The following is a 9,010-nucleotide window of genomic DNA, read 5'->3' as shown; positions in this document are numbered from 1 at the left end:
TTTGATACTGAACTTTCATTGAAATATTAACGGCCGACCGTCGTCGGATTTGTTTGGAACTGTCCTCTGAAGCTGGGTAATCCGGGGTTACACCCAGAAATATCCGAGTTAGTGACGTTTGAATCCATACCAAGAGATACACTTCGTTGAGGACCTTTTGTTTCATTCGTGTCCTATTGTTGGTGGAGAGTTCTGACGTCATTCGTGTGAGAACATCTACAAAGTTAATGGCGAGAGATGTGAAGGAAGATATTTTGTTGAGTCATGTCCTGAGCTGATAATGATCGCGCGCTGCGGGAGATAATAGTGTGTGTGTGCGTGTGTGTGTGTGTGTCGTCTCAGTGGCGCCGTGCCTCTTTTTGGTTTGCTAATTTGCGCTGAAGCGCCGTCCACTCGCGCCCGCAGCCTCGGAGCTGCGTCGCCCGGAGGGACGAGAGTCTGGGCGGCGTCTCACCGGCTCCTGTGCAGGGAGACAGACTCACACTCTCCCGTGACAGCCGCGACTGCTTTGTTGCGTAGAGTTTAGAACTCTTGGTAAAAAAGAATAACATAGGTTCAAACTTTTATTTAAATTGTTTAAATCCTATTCGTATATATATATATATATATATATATATATATATATACACACCAAGGTACCTTGGTTTTCGAACGTCCCAGATTTCAAACAAATCGGAGTTCAAACAAAAATTGTGAGATTTTTTTTGCTTCGGATTTCAAATTTCAAATTCCAGAACTCGAACGCCGGAAAAAACAGGACCGATCATCTGACCCACGACGCGCTTTGTTATTGTGTATAACGCAGCCTCTGTATGCAGACGTGTCCTGTTAGCTACCTTTACTGACTGTTTTTTCTTCATACTGAGGTGTAAAACCTTTCCTGTCTCCGCACTGGACCGTGGTAGAGTGTCACAGGGGAGGTGCTCGCTCTCCACACCTCCGAGGCTGGAGCGCTCACTCCAGGGTTTGATGTCCTGTTGTCGGCTGGAGCTGGGACAGGGATGAGGCGAGTCTGGGACAGAGCGTCACTTGGTTTACGACTTTGTCACAGCCAAACTGCACAGAAGCGCACATTCAGAGCTGGACACGCACCGGGCACCTCTTCACTTCTGGAGAGACGTCACTCACTCGGCAACCCCTCCCACATGCAGCGACCACACACATAGAGGAACAGCGCACCTGCAGCAGACACTCTACATTCACTCCTACAAAAGACTATTTTAAGGCTTGGAACACATTAGTTCTTTTTCCATTCATTGTAATGGGAAAAAACATTTCAGATTTCAAACAAATTGCTTCTCGAACGGCCGCCTGGAACGGATTGTGCTCGAGAACCGGGGTGTGTGTATATATATATATATATATATATATATATATATACATATATATATATATATATATATATATATATATATATATATATATATATATATATAAGCATTTGATGTGTGCCTTAGACAAACAAAACAATAATAAACAAAGGTGGAAAAAAAACAACTGCGATCTGTGCCGAACAAAGAGTCATGAAAAAAGTCATTATTTGCAAGACAATAAATGTCTCGTGTCAGACATAACGCATATTTCGGCATCAGATTTAAGGTGAAAAGCAATAAAGGGTCATCAACATACACCTAAAAGAAAAGTCACAAAAGCCGCTTTACTGTGAAAAGGACTAACACCGGAAATGACAACCACTTCGGCAGCCGTCAATCTCAGTGCAGTAACCAATCATGAGTGAGGGGGCGTGGTCGTGCGACCACAGTTATTTCTTCTGCTCGGAGTCGCTGTGTGTGGAGTCTGTCGTCAGTCTCGGAACCAAGCGGATAGTTCGCCTTCACCTACACCGGATTATAAACCGAACCTTCCCCGTGCTTGGCCGCACCAGGGAAGTGCAACGGACTATTTTCCTCTTCTTCCTCCCGACAGAACAGCTGATAATGTCGCAGCGCTTTTAGGACCGAGCTTTCTTCTTTATTTTGCGGTGGAGTGTTTTGTTGGAGAAAGAAGAAAAAAGCGAATATTCTCTTTGGTTTTTGATTCGAGCGGACATGTTTCGCCGCTGCTCCGAGTGAAACTCGCATTTTGTCACTCGCGGACCCCGCGGCTGCTGCCACTGGACACAAGAGCAACTTTTCTATGCGACAACTTGGTGTCAATGGATCGACAGTCCAGTCTCATTTCCATCTGGCTACAACTGGAACTGTGTGCCATGGCCGTGCTCCTCACCAAAGGTAAAGACGACGTGAAGCGTTCGAACGTTTTGTTCAGAAGCGAGATATTCCGCACCTTATCTGACACAGTAGCGCCTTAGCTTAGCACATATGCTAGCCCAAACTCCAGCAATAATAACGATAACCAGGTGAATGTTTTCGTTTGAAGTGGGGGTTTAGGGATAAATAGTCGCTTTTCATTAGGAAATAACGTGCGAAACGATTAGAAGAATATGTTCCTAGTTGTTAATGCGTCTAAATCTTACTATTTTTACCGGTTTTGTATCAACTTAACATGCCGTTTGTTTGTTCTAAAATAAATCTTAAACACCACAAGGAGCAATAAAGCCTTCTGTAAACGATGGTTAGTCAATGTACTTTCATGAATTTGTATCTTGCAATGACAGAGCTTTATTAAAAGGAAAGGAAAACGTTATCCGGTGTTGCTACCTTACAGCTGCTATAGCAAGTTACTTTGTTATTATTGGAGTTTGAATGAAACCCCAAAGAGCTCCTTCTTTTTTTTTTTTTTTGCTTATTTTTCATATCACAATCATTCCTCTGGAATGTCCTCAATCTTTTTGTAAAGTGAACCCGGGAAATGTACCTGAGTAAAAGCACAATTTGGTCTAAATTGTTCAGCTCAGTGGTGAAGCCTCCATTCATCCTGTGCCTGCTCGCCTACCCCCCTCCCCATCTCCCCAGCCCACCGAGGGGCCTCCTCTCTAATGAAATATTCTCCAAATGACCTGGCCGGTCCCCGCTGCTCCAATCTTTCCCAGGGATAACACTGATCTGATGAATGTGCCACTGCATCCAAAGAGGCAGCGGCTTATGTTGTCACTTAAGCTCGCAGAATCTTAAAACTCCAGGCACGGCGGAACACGTCGCAGCCGCCAGACACCTCTTGGTTGCCCTCGCTCTTCCTGTGTGCTGCAGTAATGAGTGGGCCCGCGTTAAGGCTGTAATGATAAGGTTGCTGGAAGCTTTCTAGATTGGACCCCCTCCTTCCCCCCAGGCAGTCCTGACCACAAGTGAAGCATTGCGTGCAAACGGGGGAAGAGAAGTCTCCTCCGCCACACTCCTGCCCCCCCCCTTCCCTTTTACGAGTTTCCATTTGGGTTCAAAGAAATTTACTCTGGCAACAGAACCACAAATTATAAGTTCCTGTTTGTAATCCATATACGAGGTTGCTCCTAACTAAGCTCATATTGGCCGCACCGATCCAAAAACTAACACGGAAGAGTCCAATCACCTCTGTTGTCTTTTTTTGTGTCTCCAGGAGAAATCAGATGTTACTGTGATGCCCCGCACTGCGTGGCCACTGGGTACATGTGCAAGTCTGAGCTGAACCCCTGCTTCACCAAGGTGCTGGACCCGCTCACCGCCAACTCCCCGCTCACCCACGGCTGCCTCGATCCCGCCACCAATGCCGGGGACGTCTGCGGCGCTCAGAAGGGGGCCGACCCTCAGGGCGAGGGCTTCACGCTGGAGTGCTGTCATCACGACATGTGTAACTACAGAGGCCTTCACGACCTGGCGCACACCAGAGACTCAGCAGGTACGAGCACCCCCGGGCTGAATCTTCTTCTCAGTAAATATTGTTCTAGAAGGAACACCTTGAGCCTGATGGTGAAGACCCCCCCCCCTCCTAGTTTCCTCACATACCCTCTTTTGGATTTAATGGTCTCCAGCCTGGGAAGGCAGCTAGTTTACCTAAAGCACTTGGACGGAGATCAGATATAGATCTTTTTATTGCGTGTTCACCTTGTAATTTTCCCACCGAGCAGGAATGTAGCTGTGAGGGACAGAGAGCGCTGTCCGTTCATGAAAATGTGTGTTAAGAGACAAGCGGTTTTATAGTGTGACCACGCAAAGAGTTTATTAATTAATTTCTGGCTCTCGGTTGGGACAAGGTGACTCACTTGTTTTTACCCAGCTCCACTTCCTGACTCTGGTCTGTCTCTTATTTTCTCCCTCTGTGGTTACTGGGATGATTGTAGAGCAGGAGCAGCCTGGGAAAGCTTCTCATTAGGCGGCAAACAGCTGTTTGTGTCCTCACAGGCCGTCATTTGTGTTCCTAACTGACGTTTGTTTCTCCCCCCCCCACCCGAGCAGATCATGGCCGGTATCAGCCGGAGAGCAACAACCGGAACCTGGTGACCCGAGTCCAAGAGCTGGCCTCGGCCAAGGAGGTGTGGTTCCGGGCGGCGGTGATCGCGGTGCCCATCGCCGGCGGCCTCATTCTTGTACTGCTCATCATGCTGGCGCTGCGAATGCTGCGCAGCGAGAACAAGCGGCTGCAGGACCAGCGGCAGCAGATGTTGTCGCGACTCCACTACAGCTTCCACGGACACCACACCAAGAAAGGCCACTTGGCCAAACTGGACCTGGAGTGCATGGTGCCGGTCACGGGACACGAGAACTGCTGTCTGACCTGCGACAAGATGAGGCAGGCCGACCTGGGCAACGATAAAATCCTATCGCTGGTGCACTGGGGGATGTACAGTGGCCACGGCAAGCTGGAGTTCGTATGACCTGTTGAGGGTCCGTCCGGGACTGCTGCGGTCTTGCTACTTAAAAGTCATTCCCACATTTCTGGGTCCAGTGGACTGCTGGGTTTGCGTGGCAGGAGAAGACTGATCTCATGCCGTGTGGTTTTTTCCAGAGGAGCACTTTACTTGAAATTGAAAGGCGAAGCGACGAGAAGCTGTATTTAAACTTGAGGTGGAGCTCAGTCGCCGCTCCTGAGGATCCTGGACTTCTACTTCGAGCGCTGAAGGATTCCAAACGATTTGCACATTTGTATAAAGAATAATTTTACACTGACACCAGGGTACAAAAGAGGACTTGCGTGGGGAGTAAAACTCAATCAGTGTTGGACTGTAGGCGTGCGCGCTCCTCCGTGCTGACGATTCAAGTGTGTTGTAAACATCTTAAATATATCTCTATTTTTGTCTGATGGAAGCGTCCACCGTGTGACTCCTGGGTGAATGTCCAACATCTCTCTGTGATCAGACTATAAGCTTGACTGTGAGTGTGAATGGAAGAACAGCTTCAATTAAAGTGACTTTTTATTTATATTTGGATTTCTGTTTGTTTTCCTGCTCACACCTGTAGCACCGAGCTAACCACTCAAACATTTTTATTTCATTATTTGGGTTTTAGTACATGCACAAAAGCTGATGTTTCCAGGTGCACTTAAAGGCATCACGAGTGCTTTTAATGACTGACTTTACTTTTTTTGTCCTCTCAAAAATGCTTCTAAAAACCACCATCATATTCAACGCGTATCTTAGCTAGTGACTGTTCACTGCATCTAGTTGGGGCTGATTCTTGTTTAGAGATCTAGAGTCAGAACCACTTCCTGCCTAGCGGCTTGAATCACAGGGACTCACTTAGTTGTGTGGGACTCAGTAGCGAGTTAACACTGTTTTTGAATAATTGTATGTCTGAGTCGACTGCGTATTTAAATATGTTTTGTGATATGGTGGAAAAGTTAACCTGGGAACTAACAAGTAACTGCGGTCCAAAACAACCCACCTTTGGCTTCGTAAAAGTCTGATAAAGAAGGAATGTTGATGTACTTTTTTCTCCAATGTGCACGTAAAAAAGCTTGACAGTAGCGAACATGCATGTGGGTCATAAATACCGGTGACGTCGGCGTATCATTCGTCACCATCTAAGATTCCTCAGTCGCTTTATGGAATCCACCAACCAATCACGGTGACGCGAACAATAACAATCAGTCCTGAAGGTAGTTGGTTTCACTCCTGCTTCTTCTGGTGACCTGCGCCGAGCATTTACATTTCTGAAAGCTCGCCTGTCACAGTAATCGTGATGGAAGTGCGGTGGCGACGCTCGGGTTGAAAAGTTTACACCTCAATCACCATGGTAACCACAAGTAGGCAGTTAAAAGTGGAAGCGCACCTCGCCGAGCAGAGTGTGTGTGTGTGTGAGCTCTGACCCTTGTTTCTTTCCATTAGCAGGACAGGAAAACACTGTTAGCAGCCAAGCACTTAGCGGCAGTTTGCATTAGCGAGGCCGGGCCCAGCGCTCGGGGTCTCCCCGTGGACTATTACCCAAGAAATAACAACAACGTCCAGCGCTTGGCCAGACTAATGTGACGTTTGTTTGCTTAAGTCAGACTCAAGTTAGCTGGATCATCAGTTGGTGTCTGGTGTCAGTGGAAACTTGAGTCCAGAAGGGTCTTTTTTGGGTCAGGGAGGCAGCACGTCTGGCAGAACCTGTAAATGTGATGCTTTTGTCCTTTTTATCCTTCATTTCACATCATCGCTAAAAATGAAGATTTTTTTATGAATAGTTGGCAGTGATGAAAAGGCATCTAAAGACATTTCAAGCTTATTTAGCATTCTAGCGGTCATGTTTAGTGGATAACCTGTGTCACAGGGAATGCAATATATAATAATTCAACAAGCTACACTTAGGCGTTACTCAGCTACATCACATTTAACAGTTTTCCGGCGAATAAAACCGTCTTTCTCTCAACTGCAGTTTAGATTTTTCTGGGTCCACACAACTATTAACTTCTTTTTTTATAAAAAAAAAAAAGAAGTGCCAAATATAAATATCAAACCTTTATATTTCAAACAGATCCAAATATTGTGACTTCTAGTTTTCAAGGATATAAAGTTCACATTAAACTGCTACTTTCTAATTTACAACTGCATATCAACAAATTGATGTGTCACATTTGTGATATCCTCACTCAAGACACCACATTCAGAAAAAACAAAGGTTTACGTAAAAACAAAACGCTAAGGTGGTCGTCTGGTAACTAATTTCAGGATTTAAATAGGATAAAAACAGACAGAATACTGAGGTAATATCTGTAAATTCTGTAAAAATTATAGTCATGCTGTCTTCAGGCTACGACAAACTGAACATTTAACCATTTGGGGCTAATAACATGCTTTTATCTCCTCATATCAATTCAGAGCCTTAAAAATCCATGAGACAGGAAGTACAAGTTGAAAAACTACTCTTCCTCAGCAGTTCCAGAGCTCAAAACGATGGTTAAACCGGCAAGCGTACATTAATATGATTATGTTTTGAATGCCAAAAATTGAAGCTTTGGGCACAAAATTCACATTTGATAGAACATTTTTCACGGTTCTCTCGCTACACTCGAAGGAGAATTTCCGCAAGTGAAAACGGAGACCCCTGATTTTAAGATCCTACATTCAACAGGCTAAAAGTGTTGGCTGTGACAGTAGCCACTCGTGTGGGAAAGTGCCCCAAAATCTCACCTTCACAGCACGCAAAATCTGTGAATAAAAGACTCTAAATATTCTTAATTTTTGCAATACGGTATGTCAACAAAGTATGTTTACCATTTAAGAAAGGTATCACAAAAGAATGAGTCATCAAATTTTAAGTTGATCATGCACTTTAGTCCAATCGATAGTACACATTTTAGTACAATATTGTGACAGTAATGAAACCCTGTTGTTACATAGATATTTTTTCTGCTTTCTTCATGATTGCAGATGTACAATGTTTTACTGCTAACTCAGCTAAAAAACTGCCAGAATGTGTCCTTGAAGAACCTTGAAACTTGTGGTTCAATCTTAAACAGCAAGAACAGTTTCGTTCTCTGTTTGATGGACGGAGTGCTTTTAGCATGAATCAGAAAAATATGCAACAGGTTTTCCTATTCAGAAGGGCAAACATGTTGTCTTTACTCACAGGCACTAACCAGGGTCACGCATCAACACATGCCTCTTATTGTGCGCGTTGCTTTGGTTGAATCACACGCACCTCAGGACAGGGCCATCAACTGGCAGCAGTCACGGCTCACAAAAGCCGGAGCCGACAGCGGCGACAAGGCCATTAGCATTGAGTATTTTGCGCAGCGCTGGGCGATCGAGCTCCTCGCTTTCACATGCAAATGTAATGAGCTTGCCGACTGGCGGCCATCAAAAGAGCCCCAATTTGTCGTGGAGCGGCTCCATGCTGCCACACGTTGATCTCCAGCTGAAAACGCACTGCTCTTTATAGCGTGCCCACCAGCTCCACTTTCAACATCCCCCCACCCCCAGGTCCTCCCCCGCTCAGGTGGGTGACACCCCTAAAGTTGGGTTAACAACATGCCGAGATTTAAGAGAGCGGCGCCTCAGTTCTTCCCCTCACAATCCTGCTGTAATAGTCCAGGAGAGACTCGGCTGCAGCACCGCGTGGAACAATATATGAAGTGTAAACACACATGGAACGTGTTAACACCTGGACACGCTAATGGACACCCACCTCCCACTGTAGCACGGGGGCTTTTCCTCCGCGCTTCTACGTTTCTACCTCCCTCATATCACTGCTTTATTGTGGTTTTATTTAGTCAGAAAAGGGGTAGGAGTTCAAAGTCAACAAGAAGTAGCAAGTCTGGAGGCTCGAGAAGCAGAGTTAGAGGAGTCGGAGTTGAAGATACTGAGGTTTTCACTGGCACCAACCAAGGACAAGAGCAGAAATGAGTATCTCAGAGGGACGTTTGGAGATAAAGTTTGGGAGGTCAGGTAGTTGGGACAGGTGGAGAGCGGAGATGGGACATGGTGGACGAAGGGAAAAAGAGAGAAGGAGGACTCCCAATGGATGAAATAATGGAGACATGAAGAAGGTAGGAGTGTTTAGTTGCTTACCCAGAAACATGTTACGATCCCTGTATGGCACCTCAGACCAAGGTGCCCACTTCCAGGTATTGTTTTTTTCTCTCAGCAAAAGTTGAAGTTTGAATGTTTTATACCAGATTTCTGAGGACACAGGTCTATCATGGGGGAACAGGAAAATTG

At 45.6% G+C, this 9,010-nt stretch overlaps 1 protein-coding gene across 1 annotated transcript; it reads left to right on the top strand.

Annotated features, from left to right (window-relative positions):
• Window positions 1-1,785: 1,785 nt before the first annotated feature.
• Window positions 1,786-5,291, top strand: bambia (BMP and activin membrane-bound inhibitor (Xenopus laevis) homolog a). Its single transcript, XM_053859826.1, has 3 exons — window positions 1,786-2,231; window positions 3,493-3,771; window positions 4,329-5,291. Exons 1-3 carry the CDS (start codon window positions 2,156-2,158, stop codon window positions 4,745-4,747), a joined length of 774 nt encoding a protein of 257 aa, XP_053715801.1. The 5' UTR covers window positions 1,786-2,155; the 3' UTR covers window positions 4,748-5,291.
• Window positions 5,292-9,010: the final 3,719 nt, after the last annotated feature.

Source organism: Synchiropus splendidus, chromosome 3 (genome assembly GCF_027744825.2).
Source record: "Synchiropus splendidus isolate RoL2022-P1 chromosome 3, RoL_Sspl_1.0, whole genome shotgun sequence".
In the NCBI taxonomy this organism is placed as follows: domain Eukaryota; kingdom Metazoa; phylum Chordata; class Actinopteri; order Syngnathiformes; family Callionymidae; genus Synchiropus; species Synchiropus splendidus.
Note: the sequence above shows the minus strand (reverse complement) of the source record. Positions and strands in the feature narration are given on the sequence as shown.

Bases quoted from the DNA above. Each gene is read 5' to 3' on its own strand.
- bambia (XM_053859826.1), top strand. From the start codon at position 2,156: ATGGATCGACAGTCCAGTCTCATTTCCATCTGGCTACAACTGGAACTG. The intron at 2,232-3,492 runs GTAAAGACGACG...TTGTGTCTCCAG, and splicing joins GGCCGTGCTCCTCACCAAAG to GAGAAATCAGATGTTACTGT. The intron at 3,772-4,328 runs GTACGAGCACCC...CCACCCGAGCAG, and splicing joins GCACACCAGAGACTCAGCAG to ATCATGGCCGGTATCAGCCG.